This window comes from Montipora foliosa, chromosome 4 (assembly GCF_036669935.1).
Source record: "Montipora foliosa isolate CH-2021 chromosome 4, ASM3666993v2, whole genome shotgun sequence".
Classification (NCBI taxonomy): Eukaryota; Metazoa; Cnidaria; class Anthozoa; order Scleractinia; family Acroporidae; genus Montipora; species Montipora foliosa.
This window is the reverse complement of record NC_090872.1, coordinates 17,155,424-17,175,131: the sequence shown is the minus strand read 5'-3', so window position 1 is coordinate 17,175,131 and position 19,708 is coordinate 17,155,424. Positions and strand designations below refer to the sequence as shown.

The 19,708-nt window shown below is 38.5% G+C and overlaps 2 protein-coding genes across 4 annotated transcripts in view; one reads left to right on the top strand and one right to left on the bottom strand.

Annotated features, from left to right (window-relative positions):
- Positions 1-132: 132 nt before the first annotated feature.
- LOC138000086 (mitochondrial inner membrane protease ATP23 homolog) lies at positions 133-3,933 on the top strand. 2 transcript variants are annotated; one of them, XM_068846243.1, is made up of 6 exons: positions 133-274; positions 492-537; positions 1,837-1,918; positions 2,215-2,349; positions 2,533-2,619; positions 3,491-3,933. In XM_068846243.1, exons 1-6 carry the CDS (start codon positions 160-162, stop codon positions 3,539-3,541), a joined length of 516 nt encoding a protein of 171 aa, XP_068702344.1. In that variant the 5' UTR covers positions 133-159; the 3' UTR covers positions 3,542-3,933. The 2 variants fall into 2 exon arrangements, with proteins under 2 accessions (XP_068702344.1, XP_068702343.1); XM_068846242.1 differs by having other exon boundaries at positions 3,379-3,933.
- A 156-nt stretch (positions 3,934-4,089) lies between these two features.
- LOC138000082 (U3 small nucleolar RNA-interacting protein 2-like) overlaps positions 4,090-19,708 on the bottom strand; it is a 16,387-nt gene continuing 768 nt past the window's right edge. The window contains exons 3-14 of one of the 2 annotated variants that reach the window (XM_068846236.1): positions 18,729-18,838; positions 18,202-18,269; positions 17,688-17,729; positions 15,628-15,754; positions 14,079-14,200; positions 13,515-13,607; positions 13,328-13,428; positions 8,557-8,697; positions 8,246-8,308; positions 7,998-8,158; positions 6,448-6,530; positions 4,090-4,477 (exon numbers count right to left, since the gene is read on the bottom strand). In XM_068846236.1, coding sequence (XP_068702337.1) covers positions 4,301-4,477; positions 6,448-6,530; positions 7,998-8,158; positions 8,246-8,308; positions 8,557-8,697; positions 13,328-13,428; positions 13,515-13,607; positions 14,079-14,200; positions 15,628-15,754; positions 17,688-17,729; positions 18,202-18,269; positions 18,729-18,838 — 1,288 coding nt within the window. In that variant the 3' untranslated portion in view covers positions 4,090-4,300. The remainder of the gene's footprint in view (positions 4,478-6,447; positions 6,531-7,997; positions 8,159-8,245; positions 8,309-8,556; positions 8,698-13,327; positions 13,429-13,514; positions 13,608-14,078; positions 14,201-15,627; positions 15,755-17,687; positions 17,730-18,201; positions 18,270-18,728; positions 18,839-19,708) is intronic. The other variant, XM_068846237.1, reaches the window with a different exon arrangement.

The following is a 19,708-nucleotide window of genomic DNA, read 5'->3' as shown; positions in this document are numbered from 1 at the left end:
TTCCCTGATCTCATGGTTTCTCTAGGTCGGCGGGGCCTTCGCATGGGAATTTGTTTCTTACGCCAAGGCCCCGCCGGCTAAGAGAAGCAAAGTGGGCTATGGCGACGAGTACAAATGGACACCCGTAGTTCCCAGGATTTCTCTTCTTCCTGAAACAATATGGCGGAATTTTTTGGCGAACACGGTGAAAATTACTCAAGAAAATCCAGCAGAGAATCAAACGATCGATGGCACAGGAAGTGCAAAGAGAGACTTGCAAAGGCTTGTCAATCTTGTAAGTATTGAAGACCACCTTCATTAAAGCTGTATCCTAGAAAAACTCTCTCCATGTTGTCATTCTCAGAGGGCTGCGTCACATACTTACATTTGTAACAAGTATTAAAGAAATAGGGTAAAGCGTACATGTTACTCCTATGCACTAAGAAAAATTTTAGTGTGGTGACCGAGTGCGATATGGAAAACCAATTCTCTGTTCGTCAACTTTTTTTCAGCGGCTTATGTCAAGTTCATGCTTGATGCGATGAGCAAGCTGGGATGGTAAGTGTGAGGTGTTTAATTCTTTGATTGCACTCGCGCGGTAAGACGGCCATGTTGGTGCCAAAACGATAGAACAATGTGGCTCAAGTTTTGCATATTAATAGAATCAAATTCCCAAAAAACTTTTTTGCAATAGGCCACTTAAAAAATACCATAATACTCTTTGTTTGCGCTACAAAATTTTGCATAAGCATTGTGTTTATTTTGTGTTGGGACCATTTTAAATCCAAAGGGAAACTGGAGGGCAAGCAAAGAGTATTATGGTATTTTTTAAGGTGGCCTATCATTCTTTCCACCAACATGTTTGCCGTGATGTCAAGTCAAAGAAGCCATATATGTTAAAGAAAATAGACTCTTCCACAGTTTTTGGCGCCATCATTTAAAGTAAATGTATGGATTTTGGCCTACTTTGAGCCACTAAAAGGAGATGGATTTCCACTGGGGTAGTGTTTTTTAAAAGACATTTATACTGAGATTATTTTCATGAAATATAAAGAACAGATTCAGGCTACAATGACCATAAACAAATTTTGAAGATTCCATACAAACCCTTCTAAAACGATCAGAGCAAATTGCCGCGAAATTAGAGGCAACATGAGAAGATTTGTTACTCGACTTTACGGACGTCATACCTTCCTTAATGGCCTTATTTTCTGCTGAATGAATGATATCAATAAAGCTATCTAAAGTAGTGCCAAAAGCTGGAAATGTCTCTTTTTAGCAGCACTACGGTGGTTCAAAGTTGGTCAAAATCCCATTCAGTTACTGTAAATTTAGCTGTGTTTGCCCCCAGCCAAGATGGCGGTCAAAAACCATGGAAGGGTCTATTATGCACCTTCCAAGTTTCCTCCAAGTGGATTGGGGAGAATGAATTGGGTGACGCTCCAGTTAAATGAAATGTGCCCAATTCTTAGTCCTTAGCAAGAAGTATTAAAGTGAATATTTAATACCTTTTGAGGTCATCATGCAAAGTAGACACCTACCCTTTTGGCACCTTTTTTTCTAATTGGACATGTTGGAGGCATTATGCAGTGGAATTTTGAATAAGTGTGTTACTTTTTTTCTACATTTTGCTTAAATTAATCTCGTTCGTCAAAAACTAACTTCAAGATACAGTTCCTTTCCTCCACAACAACTTAGACTGCTCTTTCCACAAAAAAGGCCAGTTGCTTGCAATTGTTGCTGGCTACTAAAGAATCATCTGCCAGAAATGTCATAGCTTGAAATCTGTCATTTCTTTGGGAATCAACAATGCTTAACTCTTAGCTCCATATCAGCAGGTCTGTACTTTTCTTTTAGTGTTGTAGATCCAGAGAAACATATGACTTGTGAACCATGTGAGTCAAAGCTCCTTGGAGGATTTGACCCTGATAAAAAGGAGGTGAGATGACACTAATGGGATAAAATTGCTCTTGATGATGCCATACAGAAAGGATGTATTACTTGCTGTGTAGTGTGGGCTTCTTCAGAATAATCTACAAACAACATAGTGCACTCACCTGGTAACTTATATGCTGAAGTCTTATTATACATGACATCTTGCTTTTAAATTGAATATTATTTAAAGGGTTTTTGTTTTCTGGTAACAAACTTTGTTTCTGTGGGAAACAATCAAAGCACACTGATTTGGATTCTACAGTAAACTGCCTTTTTTGAATAAAATCTTTCTTTTTGCAGATGTTCTTATGTGAGAATACAATTTACTCTCAGAGAACAATGGAAGATGTTCTGACACACGAGCTCATACATGCATATGACAACTGCAGAATAAAATATGACCCCAATGATGTGAAAATGTTAGCTTGTACAGAGGTATTCTTTGTTGTATCACTGTCTTATTTGTTGATTATAATTGGAAGGGACAGTTCAAAATTTGGCCTGGTGATGGTATTGAGCTTACTGGAAGGATTTTAGAATTGGAAAACCTTAACATGGAAGGGGACAAACCACTAGTCTAATTTAATTAAAGAGGTTTATATTTTAATGCACCGACAGATTCGTGCCGCAAATCTCAGTGGGGATTGTTGGTTTTCTAAGGAGACATTTGGACGCTTCAAATTTGGTTGGAGAGGCCATCAGCAGGTACTTGTATGAGTACTTAAGATTCAGTATCAATAATTGAGATAATTGCTTTGTGCTTGCCTCCTTGTAAGATTATAAATAGTTATGATAGTTATCTCTAATAAGACTGTTACTATTTCTATTAAGCACTCATGATAAAAGTGGGAAAATTTGCTTTAAAACTTGTTGTATTATTACAATGCCTGTGAGCATCTTTAGTTTGAAATGGCTGAAAATGAACAACAGCTCCCCCAGTCAACTGATTAGCAATCTGTTGGCTTACTAATGACTGTCATAAGCTTTTGGTGACCTGTCAGCTGACAGTTTATCAACAGTCGACTCTGGGAGGTGTTGTTCATTTTTATAGATGAATAATGACTGAAGAGGCGGATCAGAGGTAAAACATCACATTTTGTTTGTTTTTAGCTTTATTTTAAGGCTGCGTAGTTTGCAGGGACAACCTAGATATTTTAACAGTTTGTGCTAATCATGATTCGAACAACTTAGGTTATGAAGTCTTATGTTTTATAGAAATTTGGTTTTATCAACGGAGTTGATAATGTAAATTGGCCACCGTACAGAGATTCTAAAAGCTGACTTTTCGAGCGTTAGCTCTGACGAAGGGCTAACGCTCGAAACGTCAGCTTTTAGAATCTCTGTACGGTGGCCAATTTACATTATCAACTCCGTTGATAAAACCAAATTTTTGTATACTACTTCCCCACCGACGCAGCTTCACAGTTTCTTTAGAAACTACCCCTTCATTCTTATGTTTTATAGGCCTGTGTAAAAGAGAGAGCAGTTAAGTCCATGCTGTGTGTGAGAGACATTAGCAAGGAAGATGCAGAGGATGTTGTTGACAGTGTATTTGATGCTTGTTTTCATGACACAGATCCATTTGAACGCATTCCTCCTTGACAGCAATAAACAGCATCTACACTGATTATTGGAAAGATATTTAATGAAGTTTCCTAAGCAAGGCAGTGGTGATGTCAAAGCAGGTCAAGTTTTCTTTTAAAGATTATGACCTCTTTCATACTGTAGACATGTAAGAACAAGCCATAGTGTTAAATTTTTGACATTTCGGCGACCTCATGATGCCATTATCAAGGAGTTGGAAATGAATAATTATGTGAGTGCATAAATGAAGAAGAGCTAGACAAAGACTTCAGCATGGATTGAATCTGTTTGCACGTTCAGCCGTGGTTCTAATTGTTTGATGTACAGCATTTCTTTAACACTCTAAAGCAGCTGAGGAGGTCCCCAGGGACAGCACCTGCGTGGTCTTGATCATAATGCTTGCATACAGAAGATGACAAACTATTGTGGGTGGCCACGTGTGTAGCCAACATTACATTGAAATTGGTACACAATGCACTGTTGATTAACCAGTTGTGGTTAATAAACCTTTCTAGCCTTCTTACAACAAGCAAATTTCAAACTGAGGGCAGTAGGTCTAATTAACATAAATACAAAAGAATGTAAAGGTGATCTAATTAATGGGTTGGTTTATTTAAAATTGAATCAGTTAATCATGTTCAGATGCAAGTGATTGTTTCCATCTTTGGCAGCTATAAAAACAAAACATCAACAATAGGCCAGTTTCGCATTCTAATGTTTGGGTTGGATTGGATCGAGCATGAAATGGAAGCTATTTCCCCTGTATTAGCCTCCATTTTATTTTTTCATTGTTGAATGGATTTCATGATGGATGTTCTTCTCCATTTTCAATGCTTTCTTTTCTTTGTAAATGTATGATACATAAAGAGTTCTTTGCATTTTTAAGTCTCCACCATCGTCCAAGCCTGTGTTCTTGTCCCACACCAGCAATAAGTGTGTTCCCATCACTAGAAAATGCCAATGCATTCACAAAGCCAACCTATTGAAAGAAAATTCCTCACTGAGAAATTCGCCTGTGAGACTAATAAGAAATACTATTGGTGGTGCATGTCCCAAAGTAACTTTAACAATTACCAAGGTACCAAGTTTGTATGATTAAGATGTGTGCTGTTCATTATGCTGACAATAACAGCACACCTGGTTCAAACACCATTTATTTAGCTTCTTTTACTACCATTTGCGCCCATCCTTGCAGCGTGATGAATTTTGCGTAAAGTTTCACTTTCCCAACGTTAACGGTTTGTCCGGTTATGTATCACTTTTGACCACCAATGAAACGTTGGCGGTTATGTTGTGAAATTGACAACGTTTTTCGACAGCATACCAGCATGTTTTGTTCACATGCTCTCAAAGTTTTCAGGTTTTCGTGAGAGCGCCCTAATAATGTTTCTGCTCGCTTTACAATGGAAACAAAAAAATTCAAAGTCAACAAGTTTGAATGAGGTAAATTACCGTCCAGGAGTCGCTTGAGATCAAGATTTTAAATGCTCCTTGAAACACGGAAGAGCGTGTGTGCACAGAATGCCCTAGAAACAGAAATATTAATTTTCCTCCTCAATCTTTCTAGTTTCACTTCGGTTTCATGAATTTTTTTTTCTCGTAGTTGCTGAATCACATATCTCTTACTGGTAAAGTATACCAAATTCCATATTCCATGTCTTTGGAACTAATGGGAGAAAAGGATTTCTCTTGGCAGGCGGTCAGGCTCCATGTGATGTGCATGGCCGAGCCATCAAAGGCGTCGCTGAATGAGCAGTGATGGCATGTTCGGTGAGCCAGCGCGCTCCAGGACCTCGGTGTTGGTGACTCTGTCCTGCCACCTGATGTGCAGCAGGCGCCGAAGGCAACGGAGGTGGCATCGGTTGAGTTGCCGCTCTTTTCTGGCAGGACACAAGCTTGGTAGATGAACATCTTGGTCCTTTCACTCAACAGGTCATTGTCCCACACTCGCTTGTTCAGTTTGGCCATGACAGCAGCTGCTTTGGCGATCCTGCAGCTGATCTCAGCATCGAGCAAAGTCGAGCCTGACACATTGGAGCTCAAGTAGGTGAAGGTGTCCACAACCTCCAGCTCCGTGTTGTCGATTGTGATGACTGGGGGGGGACTCAGCACCTTGCGCCAGGATGTTGGTCTTCCTGAGGCTGATCATTGGCCCAAACTCCTTGCAGGCATGGGACAGCTTGTCTACCAGATGTTGGAGGCCCTCCTTGCTGTGGGATGTTAAAGCAGCGTCGTCTGCAAACAGCATCTCCCGTATGGGCACCACATAAGCTTTGGTTTTGGCGCGGAGTCTGGCGATGTTGTAGAGTTTGCCGTCTGACCTTGTCCGGACGTAGACCGGCAAAGATTTTGCCAACGATGCTCAGAAGAGAGATTCTGCGATAGTTGTTGCAATCACTACTGTCACCCTTGTTCTTGTGCAGGGTGACTATGTTGGCATCTCTCATGTAAACATGCTGGTATGCCGTAAAAAACGTGGTCAATTTCGAAACATAACCGCCAACGTTTCATTGGTCAAAAGTGACACAGGAACAGATAAACCATTAACATTTGAGAAGTAAAACTGCGCGCTAAATTTGTCACGCTTCAAGGATGGATGGTAGTATTTCTACATTTCATAAAAACAATTCACGAGGAAGACTTCGACGTGCTTTGCAAAAAACAAAAAAAAAACAAAAACAGAAGTGAACTTGAAATAAATTATGCAAGAAATTAAATCACATCCTGTTGCATATGTGTGGATGCTAAATGGCCAATACTCGAAATACACTGTAAGCACAGAGCAGTACTTGTTATCTTTATGAATTATTTTAACAGCAAGATGTGTTGCAAAGAATTAATATCCCTTATCCTCCTTCAACTTATTGCACGACAGATGTTTACATCAAACAACAAAAATTAATCATAAAAATAATAATTATCTCACATACATAAGGTTCAAAGCCTCACCATTGGTATTGAAAAGAGCTGCTTCACATTTGTGAAGCCATCACCACATTCCCAGAACTTGATGCAAGAATCACAGGAACCTGCTAACGAAAGCAGACTGAATTAAGCCTCCATGTTTTAACTTTTTTACCCTTGCAGTCCAGATGCAAACCTTCCAAATCATGTTTTGACGTTTCCAATATTTGAAATATTGCATGCAAGATGAAAATAAAGAGGAGGATAACAAGTTCTGGATTTCAATTGTGACATTTTTCATTTTCAAGTTAATTATAGAGATCACAAACATAAGCAATTTTATGAGGTAGGGTGGGTGGGAAAAAAACATGAACAGATGTTCAAAACTGTTTTGTTAACAAACTTTCTGATTCTTAAAGCCCCAATTATGAAATTTTCATTCATAAGAGTTTAACTTGATGATCTAGTGTGATTTTTAATGAATAAAAGATGGTCATGAAGTAGATAGTGGCCAATGTTTATCTTCATCGTTAACCTAAATTTCTCGATGTTATTTTCCAGCTTCTGTTCTAACATTGCTTGAAATTGTGTCTCTGGTATTTTTCCCATCTTTTAGCAGAGGTTTTTCAGTGAAAAACCATTTTGAACATTCCATAAAGAGTGATTATGTTTGCACAAACGAATTGAGGCGGCCATTTTCTTACACCATTTGAGGGCTGCTGAGACCTGCTCAAGTTTCCAAGCTAAAACTTCATAGATGAATAGCATACCGGTATTTTATTCACAAATTTGGAGAAAATCCGAAGTAACATAATTTTTTCATGACGCTTTTTGTTTGAATGGGTCCATTTGGACCCAGAGCCCATGCGGGGACTGGAAATAAGATAACCTGGCTTGAACCTGCAATCCAATCGAAAACCAGTACCTGGTCAGCTGTCAACTAAAATAACCGCTGACTTCGATGAGCTCTAAACTTAAGCCGGAATATAGTCATGTGATACTGGTCAGGCGATACCTTCTCTTGACAGGTGTCAATTGACCATAACATGGATTTCCAATATCATAGATGTACGCCGTAAATGGCCACCATGTCGGGCTTATTGACTATTATTATTATTATTATTATAATTATTATTATTATTATTATTATTATTATCAGGATACTTTGTGCAGACTCTAGTCATGATTGCCATGAGAAAAGCCACTCATGGGTTCCTATGCCTTCGGGTCACATTACATGTGTACATGGTCTTCCTACAGCCGTTAGTGTCGTGTAAAATAATTATGTCAGCTAACTACCTAACCTAAAGAATAAAATACAACAGAACTTCAAAACTACAGTAATTTCCATTAACTGAGTAATAAAGTCACAATAAATCTTTCCCACTGAATGAAATTTGCAAATGGTTTTAACTGGGGTGCTACCTGACTTCTAATGGGATCCAGTTACCTAGAACAGATCCTCGGTAGTGTACATGTAGGCTTCCTTTTGCAGACTCAGTTCTTGGAATGGGGATAAAACGATTTGACTGAGAATTTCTTAGATTGTAGGAATGTACACCTGAAACACAGTGGGGACTATGAACTTTGCATACCAGAAGCCAAGAGATCTGTATTTGACATTGATGCAATTGATGTTATCCAACTCTCATCTGGAATACTCTCATCTCCATGTAAACTGTTACTTGGTTTTCTGTGAGCATTTGGTACAGTGCATAATGGTTTTTTCTTTGAAACACTCCAAAGTGCAAGTGAGCTGTTGATGAAATAAAGCATCTCAACATTAAAACAATAAGCTGCGAAAAAAAATTACCATAAATCTCACAATAGTGCGTAGGCATACCCATTATCTGCACCAGACACCATGTGCTCTTCATTAATTAATTGAACACAATCAAGTGACCCCCTAAAGTACAAAAAAAAGTATCAATTATTATAGTACCTACAGTGTAACTCTGTATTAAATTTTAATCACAACAGGTGTAACATGAACAGAGCACATATATAACAACAAATACTATATTTTCATTTTGAATAAATCTGAGATCTCATTCAAAAAATATTCCGTTTGAAGAAGCTGTCAGAAATAATGCTAAGGTAGGGGGGTTTTCGTCTGGAGTGTAAAATTTATCTTGAAGGTCAGGCTTTACTTACATGTTTCCATGAGCACTGAAAACCAGTTGCGACTCTTCCACCACCTTCCAAACACGGAGTGTTCGGTCTCTGCCTCCTGCGCTAACAGCTCGGTCACGAGATAGGCTGTCTACTGCTGTTACACTGTCTTCATGCCCAAATCTGCATACAATCGACTGTAAATTACTTTCGAACCAACTAATACAGTAGTAACATGTTTAACTAGTGCTTCACATCTGGGTAAAACACAAAGGCACAGTCAGTACATTTGTCTCAGTTCAAAGAGTGTCTGCAGGCTATAATGGCAGTAACGTGGGTTCAAATCCTAGCTGGACCATTTGACATTCAGGGTCTTAACACACACATTGAAGAGAACGTGCTGCCTTAAAATTACATTCAACTCTAACCTTTCAAGTTCTCTCATAGAATAAGTACTACATATGTAGACCGTCTCACCACTCTTGTTCATACAAACCGAGGAGAATTCTGGCAGAAAATGAAACCTCTACTTCCAAGTTCACGGTCTAACATGCAAAGTAGTATAACTCTAGTTGAGAACGGCTGTGTTATTTCTAATGCCAGTGAGGTGGCTCAAATTTTTAACAATCACTTCCCAAATATGGTTCAAGTAGATAACTCCTTGAATCTGCAGGATTTTATTACCCATCCTAGTGTTAAACTCATAGCAGATAGAGAAATGCTAGTCAGCTTCAACCTCATGCCCGTCAGCTCAAGCTATGCGAGTGCTATTCCATAATAATATTATAACCTGGACCCTAGGAAGGTCACTAGGGTAGACAGTATCTCCTCCCGCTTGCTTCGTCTCTCTACCCCCGGTATAGTGAACGAAATTACTACATAACTCATCAATAGTCAATCCTGGCCACTAGAGTGGAAATGCAGTATAATGATCCCTGTTTTTAATAAAAATGAGGTCACAAACAAAGCTAGCTATCGTTCCACCCCAATCTTGACTGCATTGTCCAAAGTTTGTGAGAGAATTATGTACGATCAATTACACCACGCCTTTCAAAGTCATCTATTGCTGAATATGTCAGGATTTTTAAAGCACCACTCTTGCTGCTCTTCTGAAAATATCTGAAGATTGGAGGAGATCTCTAGACAAAAGGGTAGCAGTTGTTGCAGTTGCCATAAATCTTAGCAAAGCATTTGACTCAATCAATCACAGTCTATTGCTGGCAAAACTTGGCGCATAATTATGGTCTTTCCCGGCATTGGCCTTGCAGCTGATGACCTCTTACCTGACAGGCCGCAAACAGAGAGTTCACGGGATATGTTCTACCTACAGAGACGTTAAAGTTGGTGTACCTCAGGGTTCCCTTCTGGAAGCTCTTCTGTTTAACATTTTTATTAACGATTTGAACTTTTTCATTCCTCATATATCTTTAATGCTCTACGCAGATGATACTACAGGTTATTACTCTGATACCTCCCCTTCCGTGCTGCAGTTAATTGTGAACTCTGAGTTTAGCTTATTGTCATCCTGGTTTGATCAGAATCGTCTCCTTCTTAACAATGGTAAGACCCACACACTGACCCTGGGGCCATGTTTGTTGTAAACAGTATAAAAGTGGGGACCCAAGGTCCCTAAGGTTGGAACCACTACCTCTTAAGTTATAATTTGAGTCTTTACAACTAAATGTCATGGATATGAACTCTCTCGTTCTAATCAACATGTTCCAATGTACACTCTTTTTTGTTACCTTTGGCTATTTTGTTAGATTCCCAATTTATTTCACGCTGTTATTTATCTTTGTTTAGCATATTATAAATTCAAATGTAACTTCAAATTAATTCTACTTTCAACTGAAGATGGTGGTTGCACGACCGAAACATGTCTTGCAAATTTAAATGTGTCGTCACTTTTATAAATATACCTAGGTCCGTTGCAAAATAAAGATTTATAAGTAACGAGAGCAAACTGCATATTCTACTACATGTATGTTCAAGAGTTTTCATGTTCACAATCCTAGTAATTCACGATATGAGATTTTTTTACCGTAACCTAAAATAGATCTCAAAATGTGAAAGTCAGCATCCTCAAGACGACTTGCTTGCATGCTGCCCACCCCCAGTAAGTGGGGACTGCAGTATTCTAATTGTGTCACAACAAAGGAGCTGTGAGGACTTATCATAACCTTGGTTGGAACAAAGTGCCTAATGCATCTTAGGGCTGCAGATTTAGCACGCACCTTTCTTCAGTTGCCCAGATATATGATCCTTAAGGAGGCTCGAAAGGGTTTCAATCAAATAACGCTACAACACTGTATCACATAGCAGCAATGTTATGGCACCATATGAAACAACGATTATTTCCAAACAAGATGTGATCATTATTGTGATGTACTAAGTTACCTTGGCAACAGGAAAGCCCAGCAAAACCACCCTATATTTTGGATTTAGTTGCTCAAATCTCAAAAATAGGTACACATTGCGTACGTGTGGTAGTGCAGTAACACAGCACTGTATTATTGTCAACTGAGCTGCATTTTGTCTTCCAGGAGATTCAAGTGTAATATGTAGCTCTAATAGTTTACAACATTGTTTTTGTGGCGTTCATATATCATTACAGTGCCATGGTGGATGTGTTAGGTAAATAGCCCCCTGACAAGACATGTGGTTACTAGTAAAATACTAAACCCAGAAAGATTGAAGAAAATAAAAGGGAATCAAGGAACATTGGCTTCGAGGCTGATATGTTGATCATTTCCAAGTTCCCTTACAACTTGTTTTTCACCACAAGGTTAACCGTGCACTCTGCGCTTCTGAAAGCTTTCTAAGACAAAAGTTCACTGAAGTTAAGCCCTGTCGGGCAGGGTTAGTATTTAGATGGGTGACCTCAAAAAAATTTATTTTAACACTCAAAAATGCGAACTAGGCAAGGTACAGTTTTTGTTCGCCTGCTTTATGCAAAACAAATATTGATGCAAAAGTAAATAAATATTGATACACAGGTTTTAGGAAAAGCAGAAGGAAGTTTTCAGGAACTATCGATCGAGAATAAAATATTTTGCCATCAGCAACAAAATTTACAACATGAAAACAACTTAAATTTTGAACAGAGAAATATAAAAGGTTACCTACCATTAGTGAAAAATATTTTGGGAGATTTTTGCTATGTTCAATTTTTCTATTGTAGTTTTGGCTGCACAAGTAAATTGCAAATTTGAAAGTGACATCGAATTCAGTGGGCGCCGTGATCATGTTACCGCGGCGTGTTTACTTGCGAAACAGTGAAGCATCTCAGGAAACAAAGGATACTTCTGTGTCAAAATGATGCCAAGACACCGGGTTTTTGTTTTTTTTTCTTTCAAGTGTTTTAAAGATTGACAAGAAATGTGCGAATTCAACACAAAGATCACAATCCCCCAACTCTTGAGGTTGACCATTGTTTTTGCAAAGTCAAAAATTTACTCTCCTAGACGAGGTTATTTATCACAAGGCAATTCCATGGTTTTGGAAATAGCAGCTGCTTTATTATTCATCAGCGTCACACATTCTTGCCGATTTTGGGGCTCATTTTGTTGAAACTCAAGCACACTTCCAAGAGACCTGTTTATGTTTGTGAGTTATGCACACGCTGCGGGCCTATTATCACCACGGACTTATACTCTTACACTCTTAAGCCCGCCGCATACTTAAGGAAAGAGCCGAGCAAACTGCCTCGCGAGGCGGTTTGCTCCGCCGTTTCCTCGCGTGTGGGGGAAATTCTGGTGAGAAATTCACCTCGCGAGGCCGTGAGGATAAAATCAAACATGTTCGATTTTTTTTTTTTAATATTTAAACATATTTATATCCATGTTTGCCCCAAGAGCTAAATGAGCTCATCACCAGGGGCTTACACCAAAATTCTAATTACCACATTAAAAAAAACAAACACGGGCACGGGATACAAAGTAAGTCAAAAAAGACAGTTAAGTTAATTAGGTCAATGATGACCACAAAAAGAAAAACGTTTAGACTTTCTTATAAAGTGCTGGATATTTTTGGCCTCGCGAGACAAATTCCTCAATGTGTGTGGCCATCGTGAGAATTGAGCTGAGCTTGGTTTAATCAAGCAGCCATTAAAAATACATGGCATACTCACGTGACTCCAGCGGTTCAGGATGGTGTCGGAGGAAGAAATTCCGACGTCACTGAAGTCACGTGAGAATGCCATGTATTTTTATTGGATGCTTCATTGACCAAGCTCAACTCGATTCTCACGATGGCCACACACAATGAGGAATTTGCCTCGCGAGGCGAGAAATATGTTTGATTTTTTCCTCACGGCCTCGCGAGGCCAATTTCTCACCAAAAGTTCCCCGCACACGGTGAGAAAACGGCTGAGGAAACTGTCTCGCGAGGCGGTATATATATATATATATATATATATATATATATATATACCGGTATGTGTTTCTTTTTCAATTCTCCATATTTTAAGGCTATTTAATGTTAGCACATATGTACTTTGAACAAGCTTTTTAGCTCACTGGACATGGGTAAATGAATGATTGATTGATGCAATGTTAACCCTCAGTGTGGGACATTAAAGAACCCACACCATTTGCAAAATGAACTTCTCGGTGTTGCGTCATGGTATTTCCTTGTATTGGAGCTTTGATCCCTTGAGTGCCTCTAACCAGCTGGGTGGTGGAACTCAGACAAACCAGACTAAACTACATTTTGTACAGTACTTGAATAAAAATGAACCCTAACCCTTAACTTACACTGTACGTTACTTGTGAGGGATAATTAATTTCCTTTAGTTTAAACTGAACTCACTCACAGGGTTTCAACGTAAGCCATCTCATCCAAATTCCATATCTTCACAGTGCGATCATGAGAACAACTGAAAAGTTGATGTGTACCCTTTCTAAAGGCCGTACCCTAACAAAGATGAACAGTATTATTTTATTTGATGAACAAGACACAGGTTAAACATTTTTTTACTTAAGATACACAGTGAAACTCACTGAAACTGCATCTTTGTGGCCTCTGAATGTGTGGAGATGGCAAAGTGAAGTAGCATCCCATATGTGAACAACTCTGTCTCTACCCCCACTTGCCTACAACAAACAAAATTCAAGGTCATTTTACACTGTTACTGTGTACATGTACATGTAGCAACGTTTCCTCAGGTATTAATTAAGAGCCATGCATATGCTCACATTGAGCGAAATAACAAGCTTATCCTCCCTTCCACCTTCAGTAAATGTTCCTTTCTCCACACTAACTGAGTAATTACCCCTTTCCCTTTCTAGGGTGAGATTTTACTCTGTCTAATACCAGACAATTTTACTCGTCAATGAGGGCTGCTTCAGGGGTAAATGAGTTAACATCCTCTACATCCACATTTAAAGTGGAGGATGATAGATTAAGGCTACAAACTACTCTACATTTTGTGTAGCATCACTGTAATTCTCAGAGTGATCTCGTTTACTTCCTTTCCTTTCCTTTGCATTCCATAACAAATGACTTCCACAGGACCAATGAGACCCCACAAGTTTGATAGAACCTTCAAATAATACAGTTCTCACCAGATACTTGTTGTCAGATGTAACAGCTAGGCACAGGACATGTCCCATGTGGCCCTTATGTCCATCATTAGCCTTGTGGCAACCCGATATCTTTCCTTGTTTGCAGCCAGTTTCAATATCCCCTATGAAGAGAGAGAGAGGAAGTAGTTGTTCTTTAGAACCAAAATCCATCAACATTACACATAGTGCCCAGTATTCTTGCTTTAGTGCCCTCACTTATTTGTTAATCACTTTTGACATTGAGGAATTCGCTTTCAAATAATATTGCAAATAATTACTGCAACACAAGAGAAAGAAGAATTGTGGAGTTTTGATTTTTGATACAATCATAATTCTTATTCTTGATTCTTTTTGGTGTTCATTGCTACTGGCACTAATTCAAAGTCATTTCTACTTACATTTACCTATATAGAAATTTACATGCAAAGCTTCTTACGAACACAAAATCACTGTTTCTCTCATACTGTATGGGGCAAGGGGAATAAAAGGTTACTGAGATAAGGTTAGTCATCATCATGATCATCATCATCATCTTTGCAACATGGTGCTAAGACAGCAATAGTGCGAGCATGTCCCACCATTGAGCCTTGTTAGCTGCCGTTGACTCCAAATCCTGATCCATTCCGGCTAGTTTTGCATTACATTCCATGGTATCGATCCAGCGGGTGCGGCACCTTCCCCTTCTTCGCTTTGCATTCTCAGGCCTCCTTTGTGATAAAAAAACATCCAGTTTCTTTTCCTCCGTGTTAGTGGTCACCCATGTTTCGGATCCATAGAGCAAGGTAGACATTACAAAGGCATTGTAAATGCGCAGTTTGGTCTTTAAACTAGCTTTGCTACTCCAGATCTTAGAGAGCTGTCCAAATGCCGCAGAGGCACGCCCAATCCTGGTCCTTAATTCTTCATCTAGTCGGCCAGATGACATGACTTCAGAACCCAGATAACGAAAGTGGTTGACAGCATTGACATGTTCACCATCTAGATGAATGACTGACTCTGTTTCCCCAAACCCCATGGTTTCGGTCTTAGATTTAGAGATAGTGAGGCCACCTTCCTCTCCAGCTTGCTGCATGGAGTACAAGGCCTGTTGGCCCCTTTCGCTTCCAGAATCTAGATGAGTAACATCGTCAGCATAGTCCAAGGCAGTCAAGTACTATGCTTGTTCCATGCCGAAAAGTGTGCGTCTGCCTTCTCTCATGCACATTCCTGCAGAAAGTCAGTCACAGCTCTTGTGAAGAACAAAGTCAATCATTATGCCAAAAAGCAGTGGGGACCAAACGCAGCCCTGTCGAACACCAGTATCAATCCTGAACCAGTCCGTTATCTCCCCTTCAACAAGGATAGCAGCTTCACAGTTATCGGGCGGAAGGGCGGTGAATGCTATCGAAAGCGGCCTTAAAGTCTACTAAGGTTAGTAGTACCTTGTTAAAAGTTTGTGTAGAACTTTACATGTATGGTTTGTCAAAGTCCTTAATGCAGCAAAAGCCAAACTTCAAAGGAGTCGAGATGATAAAACGTTTCAGACTATAACTATGAAATTTTATCTTACACTTGATAATGGAACAGTCCTTAGACCCAGAGAAAACAAACTTGTCATCAGGGGACACACAGAGACAGGTGACAGACAGCTGATGACCCTTGAGCACTCTGACGGCATCTTGAGGTGGCTGTATATACTGTTAAAGAATTGTGATAAAGTTAGGGCTACAGAAGGATGAGTTAGAAGGTCTTTGCCTTCATAAACCCAAATGATATTGATACATGTAATGTTGATGATACTGAAAATGATAATGATAATGTCAGTGATAACAGTAACAATGGACATGATGACCTGGTCCCAGTTGTTCAAAAGGTGGATAACGCTATCCACCAGATAAATCGCTATCCATTGGATATTGCAATATTATTGGTTTCTCTATTACTTATCCACTGGATACTGATTTATCAGGCAGATAGCACTATCCATTGTTTGAACAACTGGAGCTTGGTTGTCTACCCTCCTTCCAAAGATTAAGGTGCCCAGGGCTGACCTCCCAGATGCTGGGATACCTCTCGTGGCAACGTTTGCAGCTGCAAACAAAAATAGCCTGCATAGCAGGGGGTTTAGTGAATTTTAGGAGCTCCTTTCTACCAGAGTTGGCTTTCAAGTGATCGCTTGAATGTATTGGCTGTGCAAAAACCTAGGACAAGGAGGAGGGTAAGGAGAAGGAGTGAGAAACTGCCTGAAATCAACCCCACAAGATTTTCTTTTAACGCAATACTAATATATGGTTTGCTAAAACAAAACAAAATCTACCCTGTCTTTTGCAATACCTGCATTTTCTGAATTCAAGGTACAGGCATTGACTTGGCACTGAATTAGCATGCTTCCTTTCCCCTGTTTTACTACTTAAGCTTAAGCCCTCTAAATTTCCTGGATATTGAAGACTGCTTTTAGCACACTCTTAAAATTTACTGTTCTGAATTCATGAAGCCTTTTATTTTCTATGTTGTAGTAAGACTAGTCTTGAGTAAATAATGTGTGTACAGGTAATTGTGGCAGTTATTGTTAATGTATTGAAATTGTAAGTAAGACAATTTGTTAGTAACTGTTGATTGTTAATTTAAATAATAAATAAAACAAAACAAATTATGTGTGACAAGCGCAGATTTTATGTCAACTAACAACCAATCATATCTCGCCTTGTGTAAACAGTGGCGGGATTATACAATTCATATTTTGCTAGGGAAAAATTTACAAGATTGAACTCATCGGAGATTAGCATTTCCCTGCCATGATTCTACTGTGTGTGATTCATCGACAATGATTGCCAAAAGTGGAAGTTATTAGAATGTCCTTTCTGGCCTTAACAAATGCCTTTTCCAGCACATCTTCTGCAAAAGAAAACTGCCGGGGAACTTCCTAATGGATACATCTTCCAGCCTGGCAGCTGCCAACAAGGTTGCTGTGAGCCCTAATCCTTCAGCTTCTTTAATCTGTTCATCTATGATACTTTTCATTAATTTTTGCTGGTCTTCTCCTTTATTTCTAGAAAAAGCTGAAATATAAAGCTTTTGCTAAATCACGTGGGAAGGACAGTGCTTAACAGCATCTTTCTGCTCTTCTTTAACATCACCAGAAAATCCAAGCTCCTACACGAAAGTTTCCAGATTGTTGGCTCTTTCCAATCTGGTTTTACGAAAGGGAGCAGTAAATTTTGACTGTCAGACAGATTCTTTTGACACTTTTAAGCCAATCAGGAATTTTCTCTGTCTGCTGGTGAATAGGAGTTTACAAAATCCTGTCTCCTCGCCCCCCTCTTCAGTGCTCTTTCGACTTCTGTCCAGGTTTTTGCACGGCTATTACATTCAAATAATCACTTGAAAGTCAGTCCAAGTGGAGAAAAAAGCATCTAAATCCACAATCCCCCCCGCTACACAAGCTACCGATTAATCAAGACAAGTGATAGCAGTACCACTGACTGTACCAGTGTGCTCAGAAAAAAAACAAGACCATGGAAACTTCAAAAGCCTAGATTTTTTAAGGCTTCTTTTTGGTTGCTTACTGAAGCTGATTCTTGGTCTTTGACCAGAAGAGATTATAATTATATTGCAGCTTTTACTTTTTACCTGACTGGCTACTCTTTTCTGAAGGCGGCCAGTTTGTTCAAGCTGTCAACCATAAACAAAGGAAAAAAACAAGTATTAGCCTGGAATGAATACACTGAAGTAAAAAATGATGCAGCCTGTGTGATAAAATAACTAATTTCTTTCATGATAAAACTAAAATGCACTTTGAGGTGAAAAATGTAAAATTCTTTTTCATGCTCCTGTTGTTGTTGTTGTTGTTGTTGTTGTTGTTGTTGTTGTTGTTGTTCTTCTTCTTCTTCTTCTTCTTCTTATTATTATTATTATTATTACTATTATTATTATTATTATTATTATTATTATTATTATTACTATTACTATTATTATTATTATTATTATTATCATTATTATTAGTAGTAGTAGTGGTAGTAGTGGTAGTAGTAGTAGTAGTAGTAGTAGTAGTAGTAGTAGTAGTAGTAGTAGTAGTAGTGGTGGTGGTGGTGGTGGTCGTAGTAGTAGTAGTATTGTTTACATATCTGAGGGTATATGTACTCACAACATCCTGCTTTAGTCTGTGAGCTATAGCATCATGATTAATAGCAATGACATCTTTCTTTACTTGTTCTGCAAAAAACTAAAACAAATTAATTTCATACCAAGTCTATCCAAAGCAATTATATGACCAACTTTTAGAAAAAAAATTAAGGTAAACATTACTGGGCATTGCTGTAACATCAATACTGATTAAAAAGGTTCTTGTTAGCCAAGAACTCTTAGCTTAGTTCTTAGTTGCATTTTTAGATTTAGATTCTTCAAACTTTTTTCCATATTCTTAAATTTTTAGCTGTTTTCTATTTTGTAATTTTTTATTATCTCACAAGTGTAATTAGTATCTTAATTTTTAACTTAGGTTAGAAGGCCACTGGTTTGTCAGTTTTTAACTGTTATGTGTTACCCTCTATAAATAAAGTTGTTACTTACTTACTTACTTACTTACTTACTTACTTACTTACTTACTAACAGGCAAATACCACTCTCAAGACAAAGTTATGGCTGTGAGAGCCATCAAGACGATAACTATACCTTCACTCTCTAAATGTGCTAGGTACTGCTTTGCAAGACGGAGCCGCTTCTCTTGAGCTGTCTCAAAATCATTCTCAACTTCCTGTTCATGTGAGTCTTCTTCCTTTTCACTGTAAGTAAGAACCTTTATTTGACTTCGAATTACAGATAGCAACCAATTATGCTAATATCTTCGAAGAAATAAAATAATATATAAAATAAACTAAATAGACTAAGAATTATTGTACATAATAAATAAATACATATTGACATGTATGTAATAATGTACAATAAATAAGATATAAAGTTAAGCTAAATTACAGAAAGGACAACAATCACGATAAAATTTAATTTGATTTACAGCTAGTTTAAATGCATTGGTCGTAGGAGCGGTTCTAAGTGAGTTAGGTAACGAGTTCCAGAGTTTAGAAGCAAAATAACGGAAAGAATGTAGGCCATAGGTTGTGGTATTAACCCTGGGGACATTGAGAAGATGTTGGCCTCGTAGGTTATAAGTAGTATCTTTGACGTTGAGTAGATTCTTAATATATACAGGGGTGTTACCATTAAGTGCTCGATAAGTGAGAGTCAACATATCATCGATCCTGCGGTCTTGTAAACAAGGCTCGTTAATGTAGTCTAATAATTCGTCATAAGTGCTATGAAGGTCATTGAAGACAAAGCGGAGGCATCTCTCATTAATTTTCTCCAGTTTATCAACATTCTTTTTGCCGCAATGAAGCCAGATAACGGAACAGTAATTAAGATGTGATAATATAAATGATTCATATAGACGTTTCTTAGCACCAGTTGGTATTAGACGTTTATGTCGTTTAAGCACTTGGAGTTGATTACTGACTTTGCGAACTAGTCCGGATACATGCTCATGAAAATTTAGTGCATTGTCAATCGTTATACCCAGAAGTTTCATGGAGGAATTCAACTGCAGGTTCCTATTCTTAAGTTGCAATGGAAGATCTTCACTATTGGATCCAACCCAA

Excerpts from the sequence above, each read along its gene's own strand:
- LOC138000086 (XM_068846242.1), top strand. The coding sequence starts at position 160 with ATGGCGGAATTTTTTGGCGAACACGGTGAAAATTACTCAAGAAAATCC. Across the intron at positions 275-491 it reads TGCAAAGGCTTGTCAATCTT|CGGCTTATGTCAAGTTCATG; the intron begins GTAAGTATTGAA and ends ACTTTTTTTCAG. Across the intron at positions 538-1,836 it reads GCGATGAGCAAGCTGGGATG|TGTTGTAGATCCAGAGAAAC; the intron begins GTAAGTGTGAGG and ends CTTTTCTTTTAG.